General features: G+C 34.7%; 1 protein-coding gene across 5 annotated transcripts in view; it reads right to left on the bottom strand.

Annotated features, from left to right (window-relative positions):
- Positions 1-3,921: 3,921 nt before the first annotated feature.
- The window catches only part of ANO5 (anoctamin 5), a 112,704-nt gene continuing 91,410 nt past the window's right edge, over positions 3,922-25,215 (bottom strand). For all 5 annotated transcript variants that reach the window (XM_036932722.2, XM_036932724.2, XM_036932723.2 and 2 more), the window contains 9 exons: positions 23,716-23,790; positions 21,936-22,158; positions 20,185-20,354; positions 19,419-19,516; positions 14,136-14,266; positions 11,738-11,943; positions 10,028-10,206; positions 8,627-8,732; positions 3,922-5,911 (listed from right to left, as the gene is read on the bottom strand). In XM_036932722.2, the coding sequence (XP_036788617.2) occupies positions 5,690-5,911; positions 8,627-8,732; positions 10,028-10,206; positions 11,738-11,943; positions 14,136-14,266; positions 19,419-19,516; positions 20,185-20,354; positions 21,936-22,158; positions 23,716-23,790 (1,410 nt within the window). In that variant the 3' untranslated portion in view covers positions 3,922-5,689. The remainder of the gene's footprint in view (positions 5,912-8,626; positions 8,733-10,027; positions 10,207-11,737; positions 11,944-14,135; positions 14,267-19,418; positions 19,517-20,184; positions 20,355-21,935; positions 22,159-23,715; positions 23,791-25,215) is intronic.

Below are 25,215 nucleotides of genomic sequence, written 5' to 3'. Positions count from 1 at the left end.
GAGGCCTGCACGGGAGCTGTCAGACCCACCACTACCTGGTTGATTGTGGACCCCACCGGAAGGGACACACACCTTACAACCCATCTATTTTGACTACTTTGCCACCCAGTAGGAGGTGTGAAGAGTTTCTTCTTCCCCCAGTCTAGCCAATGAGAGACTGTCACAACTCAGCCAATGAGATGCCACGACATGTGGGACTCCCAGTTTCCACCAATGGACTTTTTGCTTAAAACAGTCCTCCTACCTCTTCCCCAGCTTCTCTGAAAGATCCTCTTTTCTTTTGTTCTCAGGAAATTCCTGTGGTTTTGCCATAGGTTAGGTCCCTGACTTGCAATACTCTACTGGTCCAGAATACTCTACCAGTCCAGAATAAACCCATTTTGCTGGTAAAATAATTGACAGCTTTATTTTGAAGGTTAACAAGTCTAATATGTTCCCGTTAAGGGTCTTGTTTTCTGTATGCTTCTCATTAATTTCTCCTCTTAAATTGATTTTTCCTCCCTTTTATCATTTTTTATTTGCTATTCTCCAAATTCTTTCAGTGCTTAGCCTGTTTTCCCATCTTCATTCTTTTTGAATAGTGTCATTAAAGGCTATACATTTCCCCTAAAAACCACTCAGTTAGTATTTAGTGTACCCACAAAATTTAATGTAGTGTTTTTTGTATCATATAATTAAAATTATCTTCTAAATTCCATTTTGATCATTTTGATCCATACAGTATTTCAAAATGTTACATAATTTTCCATTCTTTTTTAAAATTGTTTTCTAGTTTCATTTTACTGTGGACAGAGAAAATTATGTGACTGATTTTAGTTCTTTGAAATTTGCCAAATTATTTTTTTAATGTCCTGGTATTTGGTCAGATTTTGTAAATGTTTAGAACATGCTTGAAAAGAAATTCCTATTCTTCAGTTATTGAGTACATTTTATGAAGATAAATGAAGCCTACTTTTTAATCACATTGCTCAAATAATCAAGTTTTATTAATTTTGTCTGTATGGTGGTTTGCACTGTCAGTTTCGTTAAGCTAGAGCTGCATTTCCCAGAAGTCTCTTTCTTATGTGCCGTCACGTTACATTTACAAAAGAGGCAAACAAATGTGAAGCAGCAGCTATTTCTCCCTGAAGGTCTTTGAGGCCAGTTACGGTAATGGATACACAGAAAGGGGTCCAGTGGGCTCTAGCTTGTTCTCCTTTCCACTCCATGCCCCGATCCTCCTGAACAGCAGTGGCCCACACCCACGAGTGAGGCTTGGCTGCAAAAAGCACAGAGTAGTAGATATACAAAAACAACGGCTTTCCATAGACTTGTTCCCTAGCTTTCCTTCCCAGTCTCACTTCAGCACTTGGAAAGCCGTGCGTACTCCAATTGTCCACCTGAGGAGCTGCTTCAGAAGAGCTGAATGGTGCCTTTTCTCTGACCCTTCAAATCTCCCTGCCAGACCATTGCTTCCCAGGCCCTTCCACAATTTCAAAACGCCTACTGTCTATAACAAATCAATCCTGAAATGTAGTAGTAATCTTGCTGTCCTTGACTAAATCCAGTCTGAGAATCTGTTCGTTCTCGCAACTTAGATGTGTCTTTCATACTTAGAATGTGATGTATTCATCTTAATTTTTGGCCAGTAGGCACTTTTCTTTTCTTGAATATATTGATAAAATCAAATACATTTTATCCTATCACCCCTTTTAAAAAATTATGTAGAAATTACAGGTCTAGGGCTCTTCAGGTAAAATATTTCATTTACTTCAGCATACTGTGGAATTACAGCAATTCTACAAGTTGAGTCTACATAACAATCCTTGACATACTTCCCTGATGGGTTGGAATGATGAATATTCATTTAAGAATGCTTTAGGCTAGGGAATTTGGCATTTTATGAAATTCTGAAGTCTTATACCCCCACTAAATAGTCTTATAACCCTGGCGATTTTTTGAAGCTCCTCTCCCAGAGTCTCTGCTCCTGGGGAGCTGGGATTAGGACCAAGGCATATGCATTTCTCACAATTCCAGTGAAGGTGGTCGTGGAGTTCTTCTGAGAAAGATGGGGACTAGGAAAAAATCAAGAAAATCTTGCAACATACTAATTTTCTCTCTGAAACTTTCTATTCACCTTTATCACCTCCTAAAATAGAAAAAGTAAAGAGACAAAACAACAAAACTACCACTTTCTCCATTTTTCTCTGGACCATTGAGCCTCTTACTTCAAGGAATTTGCATCTCTAAAGTGACAAACATGTAATCTTGTAAATGAGACATGTTACATGTAATGCATCTTAATGTTTCTAAACCTAAAAACCTTTACAGCACTCAAATTCAGAAAAATTACATAAACATCTTACCATAAGAATAAACTGAGTCATGTCAAAATGTAGATGAAAATTAAGCATTACTTTATTCACTGCATGAATTTGAATCTCGAGACTTACGTAGACTACTCAAGAGAAACTTTCTCTGCATACCTCCATACACACCTCCTTACACATACACACAGAAAGAAAAGTTAACATTATGGCACAGAATACATGTAAGAAAGACATACCTAATCAAATATTTTTGGGGATGTAAGTAGTTAGGTCATACACATTGAACCATGCTGTTCTTTTCACTCTTTCATGAATTTTTACACAATGATGGACAACTGGCATACTTAAATTATCACACATCAAGTAGGAGCATAAATGTATTTAGAAAAAGTAACAATAATTATAGTGAATTATGGTAGCAGACGTCAAAGTCTAGCCATTGGTACTTCTTCAGTGCTATTTTCCTTCATAACATTCTTTCATAATGTAACAATTACTAATTAAAACAACCATTAGAGAAGTTCTCTCAAAACAGTAAATTCCCCTTTTGAATGAGCAATACAAATTCCTCACCCTCAACTGAAGTCAATCGATAGATACCTGGGGCTGCATATAGTACCTGACACTGCAAAATCTCTTGGAATCAGTTTTACTTTTGAAGCTTATTTTTCAACTTGAAATTGCTTTGGCTTTTCTCTCACTCTCATTAGATGGCTTAATAAATACTCCTCGGACTACCCACAGCTGCAGCACGCAGCCTGCCGGCACCTCTCTCCCCATAGAGCGCGTGCAGGCTCACAAGGAGAGCGGTCCTTGTCTCCCTTTCCCCCGTCCCTCCTATCTGCAGTCTTTTTTCCTTCTCTTTGATAACTTGCTTAATGGCTCAGTTTAAAGAAAAATGTTAAAGCCAGGAGGGGTCACGAGAAGACAATATTCCATTTAATTAAGATGCTCCCTTCTTGATGGATTCCTACAAAATAAATGTTTTGAAGTGGATTCTGCTTCTTGTGTGCAAAGAAAAACTGATGAAAGCAAGGATTAGAGTTGACATTTGGAAAGAGTTATGTATTTCTTGGCTTTTGCACTTAAAATTATTTCAAATAAAATCTCAAATGTTTCCCGGAACATTTCTGAAAACAAAACTATGGGTTTGATTGGATGATAAAATACCCGGAATGCTGATAAAGATCATCTTATATTTGGTAGTCAGGTGCTCTTAATTCAGCCCTCTCATAAAACCAATGGGTTTATTAGAGAAGACAAATCTACCTGAATCGATCCAGCTTTGAATTTTGTTAGAAAGCTTTTAGGAAAGTGAGGGTACTTGTATTTTGTTTAAAAATCTGTGAAATAAGGATAAACTTCTTGGTAGAAAATTAAAATATGAATATAAAGTATTTGTTAATAACATTGTAAAAGGAAACTACCAAAATAGGAACTATTAACTTAATCTTAAAACAGTTTCCTCCTGTGCTAGTTTCTCCATACATCCTACAATCTTGACACTAGAGTTAAAGATTGCAGTGTACAGTTAAATTTGTCTTTATCTTACAATCTAGCTCTATAAGTAGAGTTAAGTCATACAAATGAGAGTTTACATTCACAAAACCAATTTCCACACTCTTCCTTACTTTTATTAGCACCCAGGAAGGAAGCAATATGAGCTGTGCACAATGTACAACATCATAGCAGCACAGAATTTGGGCAAGCCAAAGATATCACATCTGTGGTTTATTTCCTAGTAATACTGACAGGTTTTCTCAAACAAGAAATCTATCTCCTCCACATATGAAATCATCCTTCAATAATGAGATTTCGAATTATGCGAAAGAAAATGTTCACAAAATCTACCTAGTGGATGACAAATCATCTGTGCTACTACTGGGGTAACAGTCTCATGGTTTTATAAAATTCGTAACCCTCAGTTCTAAATGCTTAATATTGATTATTAGTTAATACTACCTGACATATGCTTAATACTGGCAGTTCCACAAAAATGTATTAGCATCAAATAATGAACTAATACTTTAAAGTAATCTTGGAACAAAGTTTCTTCTTTTACGTGTAATTAAAAAACACTGTTCTTTTGGAACTGAAGTGTAATTTGAAACTAGAGATTCAAACTATAAAAATGAACTGTATCTCTTACTCTATAAATGTACGAAATATTTTTTAAAGGAAAGAAGAATAAGGACTGGTGTACATGCACCACAGGTCTAAGTATGAGAGAAATACTTCAGTGACTTTTTTCCACTTAGCTATCACATCTATCACATCATTCTTACTTGGTTGATCCATGTTTGGTGTTAAAACTCTGTGATTGATGTTAAAATGACAATTTCCCTAAAACAAGCTCACATTGGAGATGTTATGTCGAATCAACAGCACAACTTCTCGTGTGTTAAAGGCATAGGAACAAGGCACTGAGCATTGTATGAAGCAATGCATCAATAGAAAAGGCTATGAACTCATTAAAAGATTTGAGATTGCTTTAAACAAATTTCACAAACCATTTGTACCTAACTTATACAAATACCTAATGCTCAAACAGGCTTCATAATGCAAAATAGGCATTGTAGAAGAAAAATTATTTTTAAAAATAATTCAACAATTTTTGATTAAGGGCAGTAAATTAATCAATATACATTGTCCTGAATTTGTTAACAATTAAAACATATTTATTTCTCATTTGCTTGAAGACCTGAAGCAATCCAATAACTTCTTAATGCTGTTTTCCAGATAATACAATCTCATCTTAAAACTACCGTTACCAAAATATTATCTTTAAAGAACTAGTTCGTCTTTTGTTGAAACCCACACTTTGTCTCTTGAAAAATCAATTCTGCATTTACCTGGAAGGACAATCTGGGATTGTGATGAAAGTTTAACTTGTTCAGGACAATTTCAGGAACAAAACCCTCCCACAATATTTACCCAATATTATTAAATATGTGAGTTTTCATCTATTGTGTAATTTTGGTTTTTCATTAGCATAGTCTAAAATGGTAAGATTATATAAGGCTCAGTAGGCCTCTTCACTTCTTTTCTTTTTATCCCAACATTTTTCTTGCTGGAAGAAGACATAAAGCAACCCAAGAGAAGACCATGAAAATGTGCTTTTCCAATATTCTGATTCCATGTACACTTTTAACAGTCGTTTATAGAAACCCAGAAAACAATATCTGGGGAGAGCTCAGCCAGTGAAGCACACAAGTGGTGCTTGTCCAACCTCACAAAGCAGGTCTCTGTAAAAGTGTATAAAATCTCTTGAGTTAAAAAAAAAGGAGTGAAATTGACACATGGCTCCTGGCCTCTAGCCCTAAACCAAGGGAAAACTGTGAAGCCAGACAGGCATCCAGGCTGTTTGCTCACTATGTTGATCAGATTGTTGATTTAGCCAGCTGTACTTTGTTTTCCTCAATCATGACATGCTTGGAAAATTCACTAGAATTAATTTTCAGGTTCTCTTTTAGTTTGTCAAGCTCAAAGTCATGGAGAATCTTGATAGTCATTAACTTTTCTCTCTTGATTCTCTCCATGACATCTTTTGGAACATCAGGGATCATCCAGGCCAATAAAAATTTAACTAAAAACACAATATGCTAGAGGAAACATAAAAGAAAACCAAAGGCACTATTAGAATCATCAAATGCTCAACAGGACGTTCCTACAAATCATTTCATTTATTTAATAAACTGCTCAACCCAAGAGGGGGAAGAAAAGCAAAAAAGATATTATTATTTCTGTTCTGGAACTTTCCTATGAAGACCAATATTAAATACATACTAAAATAAATAATTGTAGAAATCCAGTTGAACGTGGTTATTAAATACACTCCTTCTCTATTCTCCCTCTTGAAAACCTAATAAAATATTTTTAAAGGAATTTTTAAAAATGGTATAACTCATAAAAACAAAAAGAAAAGGGAGGGAACAGTGATAACAGACTCAAGAGAATGAAGAAAGCTGGCATTGAAACTTGCAGTTGGTAATATGGCAATGATAGAAACCAACAAGACAAGAGCCTGTTTTGTTTTAAATTATCAGAAGAGCTCAGAAAAGAAGGTACTGAAGACTTTGAAGGCATAAGTGTGGGTGGAGTTGAAAACAAGAGGATTAGTTTAAAATGTGTATAAGGAGCAAACTGCATTTTCAGAACCTCTCTTCCATCTGTATCCAGGCACTACCTCTCTCCAACCCCACCTTGGCAATAACAGAGTAATTTATTTTCAGCAGTAATTAAAACAGAAAACTGTGGGCTCAGGGACACCAGAGAGCAAGGATGAGGATGTGGCACCATGCTGAAAACAGGGCAACTAAGTGAAATGCAGCACTAAGTGAATCCTGGGATCCCTCATCCCTCTGCCTTGCTCAGCTCTTAAAACACAGGCAACCATGAAACGGACTTTTCCTGGTGGAAATGACCAGTCATTTGAAGTTCTCATTGGAAGTGAGAACTACAAATAAAAAAAGTACATAGGTCTCAGTTGAAATAAAAGGTCCCCTTACTACCTTATCACCCTACAGTGAAATGCCCTCAGTGACATTCCTCCCGCAAGCTCACAAAGCTCACAGTCAGCTTTCACTGCTTCACTTTTAATGACGAGTGGATGGCCAACAACCGCCAAATATGTAAGAAAGTCTCTAATATGAAAGAAAAAGACTGAAACCCATAAATATGGATAGAAATAATAAAGGGACCAAAAGAATGGTAGAATAAAGAGGCAAAGATGAATCAATCTACTTATAAGAGAAAATAAGTGATAATAACAGTTTCAAAACAGGAAGTGTAGTATCTGACTAAGTCCCAGGAAAACAACAGGGAAAAGAAGGAATTTATCAAAGAAATAATACAAGCAAACTTTTTCAACTTAGAGGGTAAGCAGAAGACTCATTGAGTATCCAGAATAATGAGTATGTCCAATACCAAGAAACTGTCTTGTGTGAAACTGTCTTGTGTGGTTTCATATTAAAAAAGGTTTCATAAAAGTGGGAGACTGCTCAAGTGTACTGATTAATAAAAAGATCATAAACAAAGACTGGGGAAGCAGAATGGTGTTTTATAACCACTGGAAGCTGACAAAAAATAGAGCAATGTCTTCAAAAATTCCATGGATACCTAAAGTTGGGTGAAAAATTTTCAGGGAAAATGACTTTCAATCTTGAATTCCATACCAATTAATCACCTATTAGGAAAGAAAGTAAAATTTCAACCTTCAAGGTCTCAAAATTGACCACTCATAATTTTCTTCAGATTACTTCAAGATGTGCTTCATTAAAATAATTTTTTTTCCAAGAATGGGAAAAATGTAGAGTGCAGAACATATAGTATTCAGTATAAGAGAAGGTGAAGAAAAGTCCTGGATGATGGTGGGTCAGATCCTGGGATGATTAAAAACACTAATACTAATAATAAATAAAAACAAATAAATCAAAAGAATTCCTGTTGTAATTTACCAGACTGAAAGGTGATCTAACTTTATGATGGCAAATGTGGGAACAAAAGCAACAAATTCATAGAGAACTGAGAGAGAGAGAGAGAGGAGAAACATGGGGAGGAATATTACATAAGACTGCACTCTTTTTCATCATGTACAATTATTTGACTTTAAGTTACATGTATAACCTTGATAAAAATAAAATAAAAACTGATCGGAATTTGCACTGAATTTGCCTGTTACTGGGGTTTATTATAGAGAAAAAGTACTTTACATTAATTTCTCTCTCCCTTATTAGCCTTTACATCTTATGATTAATAGCACTCAATTTGTAACTTAGTCAAATATCCCCTCTGTATTCATGTTTTTACTGCATGCCTTAAACCCATAACTATACTAGATATTCCACAAGGGGGAAAACACAAATAGTGGATAGAGCAGAGGCTCTGCACTGAGAAACCTGGCACTGAAACCCAGCTTTACTATTGGCTGATTATCTTTAAAACAACTCAATAATTTTGCTGAGTCTCAGATTCATTTTTTAAGGGTGAATAATAAAGTCTAACTCACAAGAAGATTATTATAGCCTCTGGAACCAGTAAACAATAGGTATTTAGTAAAATCAGTGGTCCCCTGTCCTTTTCCTGAACTTAAGGGAAGAGGCCATATTTTTTATTTCCTTTTCTGTCACCTTATCATCAACAATAGTAAGTAGTAGACCATCCATCATACTGAAAATATCCTTAGGTTGTTTTTTATGACAATAAATACTTCCTTCAAAGCAATTTATTGGAATAATGATAATTTTCTACTGAGAGATATTGAATAAATGCTTAACAGGAGAAGAGACTAACTAGGATGAAAGTCAAGAAAGGCTTACTTCCATAACTATGATGAAGGTCATCTTGGCAGCAAGCACGTGCCAGTACTGCATGTTATGAAAATATTTCTGATCATGATCAGGAGGATATCTGTAATCTCTGTACCTGAAAAATAGAAGTAAATGCAAAAAATTGGCTATGGTTTCAAATGGAGAGGCCTAGCATAAATTCTTATTATCTCTCTTAAAGAGATCCTTTTAGTTGACCACAAAGTCAAGTCATAGGAAGATAATTGCTATTATGAAACATTTATCTTTCTTGTACATATAAAAATCATAGTCATATATTAGTTATGTGCAGGACACACAAACAAAACTTCTCTCCTGCCCTTTAAAGACAAAGTTCTCAAAAGAGTTAAAAAAACTTCCTGTCTCTATTCCCTCTCTTCCTACTCGTTAACACACTTAGTTCTATTCATCACTCAACTAAAACCAATTGTCTCCTGTCATTAAACTGAAGGAATATTTTAATCCTCATCTTATTTGATCTTTTGACAATAGGATTTGACATTGTTGACCATTTCTATTTTCTCCAAACTCTATTTTCTCTTGGCTTATCTGACATCTTTTCCTTATTATCCTTCTTGAGTTTCCTTAGTGTTCTACGTTGTAAGCTCATTGTTTTCTAGAAAATTGCTAGATATTGATGTTCTTCTGACATTAAGAAATCTGACCCAAGTGTCCATGCTCTTATGCACTATGCTATGATTCCTCTATATGCAAATAAAGAATATAACAATACTTTTGTCTACCTGTGTTGCAACGTTTTGCTGTTTCTTTGTTGAATCCCAGCAAAGCAAAACCCCAAATGAAGTAGCTAGTTTAAGTTAAGGGGCCTTGATTACATCCTCTATATTATATAAAACTTACACATAAAATCTTTACATCCCAGAGTAAAAAAGATTCTCACAGTACAGAAAACACTGAGTGTGGAAACGGCAGGTTCACAAATTCAATTTCACCGTCCCTGTATGGAAGAAACCCTTCAAGTGGGATGGCCAGTGAACTAAACATACTGTTATTTCCGTCCTCACTTTATCTCATTTTGAGGACACGCAGTTAAGTACAATTAGGTTAAATGCACATATAATGTGATCACGCTGTGTGATCTATAGATTCTACAATTTGGGACCAAAGAGCATTTGGTGGAGAGAAACTGTCCAATACATTTAAAAAAGAAATCACTCAAAATAAATTATTTTCTTTACCCATAATATTCTTACTTCTGGTCATTCTATTTTTCCAAATAAGAATCATACAATGTGTGAATTCTAGATTTTATTCGTCCAGGATTTTTATTGCCCCAAGTGAGTCCTTTACATTTTAAGATGTGAAGGAAATGGAGAACTTGAGAAATACCTTAAAAAGGCAAAATTAAAACCTAAGAAAACAAGAGGAAACCTGCAAGTGGTGAAGTCTCTCTTTTCCGAAGGCACAGTGTGGTTTGGGAAATCAGCTATCAGGAATGTTGACAGGCTGTCATTGACATATCCTTTCATAGGCTCATTGGCATTTTTTGAGTAGGCATAGTAGTAAACTAGGCGGGGAATAATGTCCGATGTAAATGCAACAATAAAAGCCTAAAAAACAAAGCAAGAGGGAGGACATGAGGTAAGAGCCTAGCTTCAAAAATGTCTGGTTTGTATTTCTCAGTTCCACATGCCATATGAATGCAAAATGACTAAAATGCTATTACAAATCAGGTTAATAATATGAGTCTTTGGCCTAAAACATGAAATAGTTCATTTACAGTGTATGATTATTAATCCAAAAATTTTTTAGGTAGAAAGTGGCTAAGTTGAGAATTGAACCTACTTGTTTGTGTCTCCAAATCTCATGCTCTTTCTACCACACCTTGCTATTTCTTACATTTCTTACTGTTTCACAGCACAGTTCTGGCAAGACCATGTGTGGGAAAATTTTCCACAGTTCAGTGCAATTAATTTCAGTATTTGACTCCACGGGAATGGTGTTTTCCCATCCTTGCCTAAGTTCTGGAATAGTATAAATAGCATGCTTCCTTTAGATTAGATAAGTCAATTTAAAATCACCTGGCCCTGCCATCTACATGTTTAGTGGCACATTTAAAAACTTTGACTCTTACTTCTATAGGTAATGAACCACTCAGATTTTCTTTCACATACTGAAAAAATTATGGTATATTTTATTTTCTAAACAAGTGACACGTTCAAATAGATTTTAAAATTTATTGGAATAAATGCAAACAGAGCAGTCTCACATAATTTTCTCACCCGTACCTTGCAATTTTTTTTATGGCTTCAGATTTTCAGAGTTCTGCTTATGTTGTCTTTTCAGTGAACCAACTCTTGATTTAGTTAGTAATTATATTGCATATTGTTTGTTTTTAATTTGATTATTTCTGATTATATCTTTATTAATTCTTTCTATTTTCTATTGATTAGTTTTACGTTTTTTTCCTTAGCTTCTTATTTACATGCTCAGCTCATGTATTCCAGTCTTTTCTAATAATAAAAGCATTTATTGTTATCCTTTCTGTAACTGTGGTTTTAGCTGCTTCCTATAGGTTTTAATTTTAATTAAGCCCTTTATAATTTCAATTTTGTTTCCTCTTTACACAATAAAGTTGACTTAGAGATATGAATGTTAAGAGGCTAGATCTTCTTCTTTGACTATCTTATCTATTTCAATTTTATACCATTATTATAGGTGAGCATACATTGTAAAATTTCTGCTTTTGGGAATTTGGTTTTATTATCATTTTTAATAAGTGTTCCATAAACAACAGATAAGTGTGCATTCTGTTTCTGATATACAACTTTATTTATAATCAAGCTTTAACTGTATTATTCAAAGCCTTTACATTCTTACTTATTTTCTGTCTACTTTGTCACATGCTATGCAACTGTAATATGGCATTTTAATGAGAGCGATTTTACAATTTTCCTTGTAGTTCTAAAAGTTTGCATGTTAGATTTCTCAACATTGTTTAGTGCATAAAAGTTTAGGGATGTTTTATCTTTATGGACTGTTACCATAATGAAATCAGTGTAAATATTGAGTCAAGCATATCTCTGCATCCCCAAGACAAAATAAAATACAAAGTCACCCCACCAAAATAGGTCTACTTACATTAGTTGCAACAGAAAGGACAGCCATTCCATAAAGAATGTCTTGCCAAACACCTATGCTATGAGCTTTAGCAGCTACAGGTCTCCTGTACTGAGTCGTAAGTTTCCAGGCATCCACTCGGATCTCTATAATGTTATTCAAGAGAGCAAGGAGAGGAGCCAAAGGAAAAGATGCCACAAATAATGTAACAAATCCAAATTGGATAACTGTAGAGAAAAAAAGAAAAATTCATAAACTCATTATTGTAGAGAGGAAAATGGGAACCAGTTTGCCTAATTCCTGACACATCCTTCATTTTGGGGGGATCTACAATGGTAAAACACTCCATCCTCTTTCCACCTGTCCACTCTCTCCTCTTTGTAGGAAGTATTTTGACTTCTTTCCTAGGCAGAATGGAAAAGAGAAACTGGGCATGCATAGCTCAGTTCTATCCTTGGTGTTTCTTTTGAGATATGCTTGTCTGAAGAAAGCATATATTCTGGTTTGATAAGATACTCGTTTTATTCTTCTTAAAACATAGCCTTTTACTGTGGGCTATATGTAGTTCTATGCTAGTCTAGCCTTTACACTAGGATTGGCACATTAGTGGGATAATCAAGTTTTTCTATCTTGCTTACCTATGTACTTTTTTGAAATCAAGGATAATGACTATTTCATTTGTATGCTTACAGTAGCCAGTATGTGCTAGGTATACAGAAATACTTAACTATAGGCTTTAAGAATGAATGCATTATTTAAGATTTGAAGAAGCTAACAGGTGAAAAGGCAGTGCAAAACAAGGTATTTGAGGAAAAATTAGGAAATGAATCATCTAAAGCATCAAAAACATATTTTACATGTGGGGAAAAGAAATACACATTTGTTAAGGTCCTGATCCTCTGTACTGTCTATATTGATATCTTTGTAAATGTTTTACTCTTTCCTCCTTAACATTTAACACCTGTGTAAGCTGGCTTATCTTTCCATTTTTGTTTCTAACAATCCTTGGGTTAAAAGAATCCATGCAAATGGCAGTCTGGGCTTCCCACACGAATGGAGAGAAAATTGTAAGCAATAAAGGAATGGCTTTCCATAAAGGAAGAAAGGAAGAATCTTCTACAAGTCCTCTATTTTTAGATGAATCTCAAATGTTTCTGGATTTCAGCTTTTCTCATAAGAATCAGTCCTTGTCATCTACTAAACCAAATGAACAAACCACCTCTATTCCTGCCTTCTCTGCTAAACCAAGAGATAGAAAATTAAGAGGAAGTATTATGTGGAAACAGCTTGATTTTTCTAGGTTCAAATCTCAGATTAACTTTATCTAAAATCTTTGTGGCCCATGACAAAACAATTAACCTATCCAAATTACAGTATCCTCTAAAATAAAATGCAGTGAATAATGACTACTCTGTAGAATGTTTCAAGAGTAGAGATAATGTAGGTAAAACATCCAGAATAATTTAACTCTGCATTGTGTCTCAAAAAATGATAATCTTATTATGAAACCTATATTTCGTTCTTTAATTTCAGTGGTGATCTGATGCATTTACACATAAATTCATTTGAAACTTACAGACTTGTCACCCCATAAAGCAAGGACTATCTAATTTACATCATTTACATTTTATAATTTATGTATGTACAAAAATTACATTTCATTTTGATATAAAATCTACTGTTTTTATTTGTCCTACATTTACCTAATGCCATCAGGATAACATATATATGAAATAGTGGAGGATCAGTAACAATTTCAGGTGCTCTCATTCATCCCACCATGATTTTACGGGCCTTACGAATAGGTTAAGAAAACTGTCCTTAATTTCACCAACGAAGCAGAAAAGATCACTTGAGAGGCAACACTCTGAGTAGACTATACAAGCAGTCCTCATCATTATCTCTCCTAAAATTTCACCTCAAGATCTCTTTATTGTTTGATCCTTAACATATTCTATGCACTTCTTGTATTAAATCTTGGTTTCCTCTGCATAATTGCTTTAACTTCTTCTTTTCCACCTGAAATGAAGGACCTATACTAAATATATGTCAGACTCTAGAAATGTTTTTCAACTTACTCTCTCTCTGAGCTGTCAATGAGGTAAACAAAAGGAGAAATAATTATTTAAGCTAATTTTAGACAGCTGTTAAAATACAATCCTCACTTTAATTGGTCAAAAATATTAACATTTAATTGAAAGGAAAAATATCTCTAAGATTGGTGTTTTGAAACTCAACTTCATTCTGTGCTCCAGTTGGTGGGGAATATCAATCTTCTTTATATCCACCCATCTTTTCCTCCATCATCCAATGACTTATTGAAAACCAAATGTGTGTAAGGCAGAGAGAAATAAGAGCTAAAAAACAGTTATTTTTACCCAGCCTGACTCTATATTTCAAGATGATGGTTGAAAGTTACCTGTTTCTAAGTATTCATAGAATAGCCCAAGAGATCCAAAACTTTCAAGGTCATGATCCTGCTCCCATCGACTATACAGCTTTTCAGAGTTGGTCCGAGCTTTCCGGCGTCTCCACCAATTCAAAACCATGCTGTTAAAGGTGATAAAAGTAAATTATGTGAAACAGTTAAAAATAAAAGTGGTCAGAGAATCAGAATGTTAGATCTAGAAATTGGCAGTAAGAGAGGTTAAGTAACTTAAGATCAGAGAACAAGTAGAGATAGGACTATAGCTAAAGTCCAAATCAAAAGCTAGTGTTCTTTTCACAACACATGCTGAAGTCAAAGTTCTTTATTGGGGTGACTAAGAAAAGAAGACAATCCTGAATCTCTCCATGGAAATCCATTTACTCAGAGACATTTCTGTTAAAGAGAATATGGAGGAGGGGGTCACCATAGGGCCACTGTTGTCTATTTAATTTAACCTTTATGTTGTCATGATACTCAGAGGGACACTCAAGGAAATGAGAATTGGTTACAACAGAAAATGCATGACAAAGGAAATGTAGAGACTTACCTAACACGTGAAAATAAATGCAATAATCCTAAGCAAAATGTTACCTAACTAAATTTCATACTACATAAAACATAATGTATCATGATGATGTTGGATTTCCTTAAGGAACAAAAAAGGTTTTTATTAGAAAATCAAATCAATGTTATAGACCACATTAACATACTTAAGGAGAAAAATATAAAATCATGTTGATTAATGCAGAAAAATGCATTTGATACATTTCAAGCACCTATTCAAACCTATTTATAACAGAAAAGTAGGAAAATGCCTACTAATCTAATCAAAAGCATCTACCAAAATCCTGGGGTGAGCATCATTCTTAGTAGGGAAAAGTTAGAAATATTCCTTTTAGAATCAAGAAGGAATTAAGAGTGTGCATGACCTCATTCAATACTCTACTGGACATTTTAGCCAAAACAATAAGGTGAAAAGGGCAAAAGAACTGGAAATAAAGGGGAATCTACAATTATTAACAGTAATGTGACTGGAATACCTGCATAGAAAATCTAAATAAGTGAAGTTAAACAAAAATTATTAGAAATCATAAGAGTTCATCAATATAGTTCATTCCTATATGCCACAAAACACAAATAGAAAGCATACTTTTAAAGATATCATCTATAATAGCAACTTAAATTAAAAGACCTATAAACAAAAAATTTATAAGATTTATATGCAGAAGTTTACATCTTTAAAGTTATTAAAGTCCAAAATAAATGTTCGTGAATAAAAAAGATTTGGCATTATAAAAATGTCAGTTGTTTCTACTGAAACTATTGAAATGTAATCTCATTCAAAAGAACAATTTTTTAATGTGAACTCTGACAGCTGTTTCTAAACTTTATACAGAAAGACAAAAGACAAAGATTAACCAAGATATTATTATAGATGAAGACTAAGTTGGTAAAACTTGCCTCACCAGATAACAAGACTGTGGTAAAACTATTAATTAAGAGAGCATAGTATTGATACAGGAATATACAAATCCTGGGACAGAATGGAGACCTAACAGCCTTCCACTTGTTACATGGCATAAATGGTACTGTAGATCATGGAGACTGGGGAAGAGGGACTTCTCGATAAATGGTAACACAATTATGTGTATGTGTGTGTATGTGTAGGAAATTAAATTTGAACATATAAAACACAAAAATATTTCATATATATATATATATATATATATATATATATATATATATATACAAAGAATTTGGAGGAGAAAGACAATACTGTTAAAATGTTTAAAATTTTGGAAGTATATGAGAATATCTTTTTCATCTTGGGGTAGAGAACGACTTATTAATACTTAAAATATGCTAACCTGTGAAAGAAAAGATTGATAAATTCTACTATATTAAAAAGCATGTCATTTTGTCCATCTAAAGCAGAGGTTCCCAACTGGGAGTGATTCAGCCCGCAGGGCACATTTGTAATGTGTGGTGACATTTCTGCTTGTCACAGTTGGGGAAGGGAGGACTACTGCCACCTAGTGGGCAGAGTCCAGGGATGCTGCTAAAACATCCTACCATGTAGGATTCACTTGCAGAAAATTCTCAAAACGACAGCCCCCATGACAAAGAATTATCTAGCCCAAAATGTCAGCAGTGTGTAGTTGAGAAACTGTGATCTAAAGATACTATTAAAATATGAAAAGACAAAACTTGTGTTGGGATAAAATCTTTGTAACGCATACAAACAAAAACAGTAACCTGAAGTTATAAAGTATTCCTACAAATCAGTTAGAAAAAGATAGACAAGTAGAAAAATGGTTAAACAACACGAACAAGCATTTCATTGATGAGGAAACACATGGCCAAAAAAATGCTCATTCGTTTTATTAATCAGGGATATGCAAAATGAGACTAAAGTGAGATGTCATTTATACCCTCCAAATTGGCAAAAATTAAGAATATAAAATACTATAGCAAATGTGGACTGAAAGAAACACTGATACACTGCTATCTCCAAACTGAAAGACAAAAAGAAAAACAAATGATGAAAAGGGAACAGATTTTTGAGATTTTTGAAATAATATCAAACAGATGGGCATACATGTAACTGAAGTCCCAAAGGAAAGGAGACCCATCCAGTTCAAGAAGCACTTCTCATGCTCCATTCCAATGTGCTGTTCTCCACATAGCAATCATTATCTTGAATTTAATAATAATTAATTCCTTGCTTTCTTAATAATGGTTTTATCCCCATCCATTTTAAGTTAATTTCTCAATGATGCAAAAGTTTATATTGAATATTATGTTGCATATGGAAGTCCAGTGGAACAAGTATTCCAGAAACAGTTGTTGAAAAGACTTTTCTTTCTTCGATGAATTGCTTTTGCACCCATCAAAAATAAAATGGCCGTATTTGTGTAGATGTATTTCTGCACTCTACTCTATTTCATTGGTCTACACAGCTAAACCTTTACCAATCCCACTGTCTTGATTAATATAGTTTTATAGTAAGTCTGAAAATCAAGTAGTGTAATTTCTCCAACTTTATTCTACTTTATCAAAATAATTTTGGCTATTCTAGTTCCTTTGGCTTCTATATAAATTTTAGAATCTGCTTGTCTATATCTACAAAAATCCTGCTGATGATATTTTGAGTAAAATAAAAAATCTGTCTATCAATTTGGGGGATGACTGGCATCTTTATTATGCTAAGTATTCCAATCCATGGATACACTGTTTCTATTTATACAGACTAAATATTTTTTTCATCAAGATTTGTAGTTTTCTGCATACAAATCCCCGATTTTTCCTTAGATTTATAACAAAGTAATTCATTCTTTTCAGAGCTAACAATTTCCGTACCGACCAATATTTCTTGCATCCCACACTTCCATTCTGTGTTCTCTTCTCGCTTAGGTACATCTTCTAGTACTTCTTCCCATGAGGGTCTATGAATGTAAATGCTTAGCTGTTTTTCGGTTTTTTATTTTTGTCTAAAAGTGCCTTTATTTCACCTAAACTTTAAGTAATAGTTAAACTGGTTTTAAAATCTAAGTGAACAATATTTTCACTCAGAATCTTGAAAATACTCCACTTTATTCTGCATCAAATGGTATTAGTGAGAAATCTATTGACAGTGTAGATGACATTACTTTTTGTTCTGAAAGATTTTAAGATTATCTCTACTGTTCTGTGGTTTTGCCATAATGCACCTTGGTGTGAATTTCATTTTATTTATCTTGCTTCATATGCCACAGGAATCATTTTCATTTCTGGAACTCATATTCTTCTCAATTTTTGGAAAATTTTCAGCAATTACCTATGCAAATAACTTTTTCCTTCACCACTTACTAAATTCTCTTTTTTTAGAACTACTAGTAGATTAATATAAAGCCTGTTGATATAGCCTCCTGTCAGTTCAATTTTTTTAGTCACCTTGTCTCTCTGTTGCACCATACAATGCAGGAATTTCTCGGAATTATTTAACAATTCGCTAATTCATTCTTCAGTTGTGTCCAGTCTGTAATTGATCCGATCTATTATACTCTTTATTTAAAGTACCATTTTTCATTTATGAATAATTGATTCTTTTTTCATATTCATCTGTTCTCATTTAGTTATACCTATTTTTATTTACATTATTTCTTAATCCTTTTTAATGACAGTATCATCTTCTTCTTGTGTTTTTAGCTCTTGCCAGAATCTTTTGGCTAGAGTAAATATACCTTCTAAAAATATTTTGTTAGCAGCCTTTATAATGTTAAATCTTGTTATAAGTTTTGGAATTTTGGTTTGTAGGCTTAATTTTACACCTAGCTTCTTTTTACTTTTATTTCTCTGTCCATCTCTTTTTTCTCTCTGTGCATATATCTATTCTCCCTCCTGTGTTTGGTTTAGGGTTTACCTCCATTGTGCTGTTTGGGTTCTCAATCTAGAGCTAAGACTTAAAAATAATAGTTTAGAGTTACTTCTCTGAGGCAATATTAGGGATATGATACATCAAACGCTATTTGAAAGGAGAAGTCTATATTCTTCCTTTGTCAGCACATCAAGTAGAACACCAGGAGCCCTATGGAAACATGGAGGTGGGAGTGGGGGGAGGCAGAGGGGGAGGGAATTTTCAATATTCTTTCAAGTGAGAATGAATCCATTCCCTAGCTTTAAGTACAGATAACTGGCTAGTCCCTTGTTTTAAGTGCAGGACTTCTAATCCACTCTATACTGTAGGTGCTAAACTCTAACACTCATTCCCTAACTAGGAGGCCTGCAAGATTATAGGCTTATGATTCTTTTTTTTTATCCATGGGAATTTTCATCTTATATTTGAGATAAACTGTCTTCTTGGTTATTATTGCTATGTTTTTAGTCCACAGAGCAATCCCTTCATGTACCATCATTTCACTCATGACAAGTTTTTGTGCCTGGATGTGTCTATAACATATGGATATTTTTACAGAGCTCAACTTCTGATAATCTTGAGAAATAATATGCAACATATAGAATAATCTAAAAGGATATGCCATTTATATTCCCCAGTGGAATCTTCACAGGAGAAGAAGGTAATTACCTTTACCTCAACTTCACTCAAGCAAGAGACACATATTTTATAAGCCTTTATTACCTTAATGCATTCTTGACTGATAATTGAAAGTGAAGTATTCTGTTGACTTAATCAAAATGCTAACAAAGGCATCATTATAATCAAACAATTCCATCTTCTTCCAGAGGAAATCTCACAGTTAAATCAAGCAAAAAGTTGTAAGTCATACTACATACGGATAAATGGCTTCTTTAATATTTCCGAAGATCTGTTTCCCAGTCATTATGATGGTCAGCTGGGTTGTCAATTCTATCAGACAGCCTCCAGGATCACACTAGTCAAAAGCAAGAAGAGAAAAAAGAAATGAATGATGAAAGATGGACTTTTTCAGTGAAAGAAATCCAAACCGGAAGATCAGAATCTGAAGCTTTTGGTTGGAATGGATATTAAAGGAATATACAGGGAGATCTGGCTCAATAGTTCCAAGCATGATCACAGGCCACTGCCAGGCTAGCTGCATTATATTCAGCAATGAAATGTGTTAAAAACAGAATTCTGGGTCTCATTCTTAGAAAATCTTCAATCTTTGTATCTGGGTTAGGACTGGAAGTTGTTGTTGTCACCATGTGATCTGGATGCACAGCCAGGTTTGGAAGCCACTGTCCTTGTCAGTCTATAACCCACAGTGGCATCCTCTCCGCTCTATCTCCAGAAGGTTCTCATTCATCCTTTGCAAGAAGCTTTCAGAAAATACGAACTTACTTATCCATTTCACAGCTGATATTTTATGACCAAACTATAGGCACAATGTAATTTCTTATCCAAAAGTTTCTGGAAATTCTATCAGATGACAGGATTCTAAGATCAATACTCTGTTAACAGAGTTAGTGTCTTAGACTTCTCCTACAACCTGATAAAATATTAGTACTGCGCACATAAAAGGTGTTTAGTTAACAATGAATTACTGAAGTCACAAACCTCACTTCTCAAGAGAATTATTACCTCTTCACTTCTCCACACATTGAACAAATATGTGTATTTTCCAGGATAGCCCACGAACTTCCCTTTAAAGAAAGCTACGTAGAAGCAGGACGAGTAAAAATTTACAAACTGAAACAGGAACATTTTCAAGGTAATACTGCTCTCATACTCCTGGTAAGTTCGAGGAATTTCTGTTAAGTAAAAAACATTAACATTTAATAAAGTGCCTTCCTGTTTGTTCTTAAATTTTATCCTCCTTGGGACAAGTGGATATCTATTCACATCATTCTAAGAACCTGTTGAAATGCTCCCCTACTCTGGTCATAACTGGCCAATATCAAGTAACTATGGGTTTGTGCTAGGCTTTCTATTAGAATCTCTGTATTAACCTAATCACTGGAAAAGCCTAGGAAGCAGTCATTGGAGGGGTGAAATACTTGCTGGGGTCACACCATTAGAATACGGAATTCAAATAGATATTAGACTGAGGAGGCTCATGCTCACCCTCATATACACTACTGTACGATAAATAGTAGATACATCTCTTTTGTTTTCAGTGAGGTTTAAACAACGTAAACTCCTGTCATGGGCAGAGATAATTTCCAAACCAAACTATGTTTACCTCTCACGAATTAAAAGGCTGTATCAACTTTGAAAACAGTGCCATGCAAATGGTGGCAGTAATAAGTACAGATTTTCCCTCTCCTTTATTTAAAATGCATGATCATGATCTCTCATTTAATGAATCCCAAAGATAAAATCTTAGATTCTCTGGACAACACAGTAGAGCATCATGAGGCATACAAGGGTAAGGGAGCATGTTTCTCTGAGCTGATGACCTCCCAGCAGCACGAGCTGATCCAGCCAAATCCTTGACATTTTCAGCAATAGTGAAAATAGTACACATGTTATTCTAAAGACACAGGTAACTCTCATTTTAGTGAAATTTAGTTGTATTCCTACAAAACTTTAAAGTGAATACAAGTGATTTTTTTCAGTGAAGAAAGCTAGGATTTTTTTTTTAGGTGCTTCATATTTAGGTGCCACCTGCTGTGATATATTTTGTTGTTGCTAGCAGAAAAAAAGATGTAAAATCGAGAGAGAAGAACTCCAAATTTGAGGATAGTATTTAATGAAAGCTGCATCCTGGAGGGAACTTGAAAAAGAAGCTGAGGCCCCTAGTCCAGTCTCTGATCCTATTTCCAACTTACTGAGAACAAGACCAGAAGAAACAGTGCTTCTGTGCTCCTCGCCCTGACTGGACATCCCCCTTCGCTTGTGACCCCATCACCTCCCCTCATGGCTTCAGAAGAAATTTTAGTATTTTCAAAAGAAAATCATCAGGTTTTAAGAGATGACAAAACTTAGAAGCATTACATTTTAGATTTATTTAGGAGAAGCTGATTGTTTTGTTTTCCTCATGGTGATTTTCAAAATAAAATATCTCCTAAAAACCATAAACATGAAATAAAAGTTATCTGCGTCTTGAAAAAATTGAGGATTTTACTTAGGATTCAATTGGCCTCATCATGGGAGGATGAAGACAAGAATACTCAAGAGGATCTACCGAGTCCTAACTCTTAGTTCTTCTTCGTGCCTTCACTATCATGGGCCTGAATGTAGCTAAGAGGGGATTCTGAAATGCCAGGCTATGAGTCCACCTAGAGAGCCAAACTACCTTCAAACACACCTTGAATAAGTGAACTCCCTGGGGAATGATCCAAAATTACTGTACAGAATTGGTAGGCACCCTTTTATAGAGTCACACTTACCCATTTTTGTAATCCAGGCAGATATCTTTTCATAAAAGAAATTCAAGATCAAGATGACAATAAAGTTCAAGCATGATCCAGTGAGTGATGTGGTTATTTGGGGAGTGAGGAAACTTTTAACATGCTTTAAGGATGCTTCACTTTCCATGAAGCTCGCAAATGTAGCGAAGACTGACAGGCGGTATACAATCACAGCTACCATACACGCAATGACAAGGGCCATCTGGAGAAGGGAAGCAAAGAACAGGTCACTCTGGTCTCCGTATCTGTGTGACGTACAAATATATGAAAAACACGATTCTCTTCATCTCATCTGACACAGAAAGCAAACCAAGTCAGTCTCTCTCACCAAAGATGTCAGGGAATGAAAACTGGTATGGCAAAAGAGTTAAAGAGAAGGCATATGTTAGCAGTGGGGTAAGTAAAAGTATTCAATGTTCATTCTCCAGGCCAATTCTCTAGCAAGAGCTGGAAAACTAGTCAGAAGCCGAAATTCTGCCTGTGGCCTTGCCTATTCTTTTATGACCCTTGAATTAAAAATGGGTTTTGCATTTTTAATGGTTGTAAATCAAAATAAATATAATTACATGCCAGAGATTATTTGTGGCCCAAAAAATCTAAAATATATCTGAATCTGGCCTCCTATGTCTGCCTACTTCTGCTTTAGGTTGTAGTTAAACATGTAATGTGAAGATCACTTACTTTCCCAAGAAAAACACATTTAAAAATTTTATTTAATTTCCCCTCAGAATGTTACCCAATGTGATCTTGTATGCCTGATAGTTTAGATATTTGTATAGCTTCTGTACACAATTTACACACTTTCTATATTGCAAAAACACAGAGATCCAGGGATGACTTTATATCACAGGTTAGGCAATTGTATTGTAAAGTTGAGGAACTGAATAAAAATGAATGAGTACTAGAAATGAAAAATAAGACAATCTTTCTTGGACTATATTCCTAAACATTTCTTAAGGAGTGTCCTCAATTGATTATTGCCCCCCTGTCATTTCAAAATCCCTTCTCAATGATTGATATATCATCTAAGACATTTAAAATAGAAAAAATTAGTACCTTTAAACAAGAAATATTGAAGATAAAAAAATATGGGACAGTATGTACCAGGGAGGTTAAACCATATTTACAACTACTAATTATTTATAATCAACATGCTAAACTCTAACAAGGTAATACTGACTCTTTTCCTAAAACTAAATGCCATGTTAAGAGGGCACAAATTTGGAACAGGGAGGGCAGGAAGTAGATCACGGTGACAAAGGAGTCTATTAACTGAAAGGCATGGAGATGTGAACTTGTGCCTCACAATGGGATATGCTAATTAAATTCTTCAAGCAGCAGAAGTAACATATTTTTCTGTTTACCTCTGTAAGAAAATGAACTTTAATACACTGAGTTTCTTTTTTTAGTTTGTGATGATATTTTTAAGTAGAGATAAATTAATGATTTCTTAAACTAACCAAATAGTCTGCAATCAAATTGTCTGTTACACTGTTCTGGCTTCAAGTTATCATATAATTAATGGAGACCTGGGAGAGGAGGAGGGCCAGGCTCTGACATAAAGCACCTCTCTCTTCCCAGCTCTTTTTCCAAGGCACATCCACATAAATTAGTTTATTTTATATAAGAGCTCCTTTCAAGACAAAGGACAAGAGGTGGAGGGAAGGGAGGGACTCAAGAGCCAAGGTAGATGAAACTGTTGAGATGATCCTAATATGACTGCATGTCAAACAGAAAACAGTTTTTAAAGAATGCTCACCCACAATGTCACCGTGGCTCCTGATAAAAAGTACCATGGAATACGGCTGTAAAGAGGCATGTAAGGTTCCATCTCCTGTAATTTTAAAGAAATCACAGCAAAATTCAAAATCTACCCTCAAGGTTGGAATTCCAAGTAATAGTCAAAATCACAAAGTCTAGTTAAGGTAGAAACTTCTCAAAAGGTTGACCACAGATCATGGAAAGCTTCATTCTTAAGTAGAAACCTTCCCCTTAAGTAGAAATCTTCAGGGCTCTTAAATGAGATATTTTATACACGACATGAGACATAATGGATACATGCCATTTCCAGAGGGCTAAATTAGAGTGATATGCAAGGCCTGGTAGGTAAGAAACAAAGCTAAAACCTGAGGGCTGCTATTTATATGGACATGTCCAATGATTAAAATTTTTATTCTAACTGAATGAAAGTGAATTGAGCTGAGTTACATTGCTTTGTAATTTCTCTACATGATATTAAAGTGTCTTCTTTATATTTATAGGATTAACTGTGCTCTTCCACACAGCTCAGGGGCCCAGACTTTTCCATTTTCATGCTTTTTCAAGTCACTAATGCAAGATGTTAATTACACGGAAGGACTATATCAAGATCTTACCATCTTACCCAAAAGAATACTAACAGACAGTAAAAAAAATAACTGTTAGCAGAAATCTAAATCATGTAATCCTCTAAAACATAAAATTTTACATCTTCAGGATTTTTAGGACGATTGCATGCAAATAGAACTCCACAGGCAGAGCAGGCCAGCCAAGGGCTTTGCTGAACCCCAGGATGTGTGCAGATGTGATCATGTGGGAATGTGTATCCAGTATGGGTATGTTTTCTGTGTATTTGTGTGTTCCCAGTACAGACGCACACTTGAGAATTCTGGTTGTACTGAGCCATCAAAGCAGCAGTGCAAGTAAGTAAAAGAAAAACTTTTGATTTCAAAACCATTAAAGCTGCATGAGGGTGATGATTCACAGTAAATCAATACATACTGGTTTCAAATGTAAATGTTCAGTACATCTTGTTATGTCAATAATTTTTGGCAAAGCCAAACGGCCAGCCTTTATTTTCTTTTTTATACCATGAAATATGAAGAGATACACATCATGTTATTATTATGACAACATCTCTTTATATTTTCTTAATTTCGAATTGCCACCCAAGTTGTTAATGTATTTTCTGAGGTATTTTCTCCCCTTTATGTGCTTACTGAATTTTTAGTAATGTTTCAATGCAATTTAATAAATGTTTAGTGAATGCATAAACTGTGAAAAGAATTTTGAGAATCGTTCCACAAGAATAGTGTCCTGAACAGAGTAGGGAGTTCTACTGAGAAGACTGTGTTAGAGACACATTCTGTTCTCCCTTTAAGAGCAACAGGTAAGACTGTGATTATGGATTATGGGAAGGGAGGGACTCAAAGAATATGCAGCCAAGAGTCTGGTCTTTGAAGGCAAAGTACCTCTGATTTTCACATTTAAAAAAATATGG

Source organism: Manis pentadactyla, chromosome 9, assembly GCF_030020395.1.
Source record: "Manis pentadactyla isolate mManPen7 chromosome 9, mManPen7.hap1, whole genome shotgun sequence".
In the NCBI taxonomy this organism is placed as follows: Eukaryota; Metazoa; Chordata; class Mammalia; order Pholidota; family Manidae; genus Manis; species Manis pentadactyla.
Note: the sequence above shows the minus strand (reverse complement) of the source record. Positions and strands in the feature narration are given on the sequence as shown.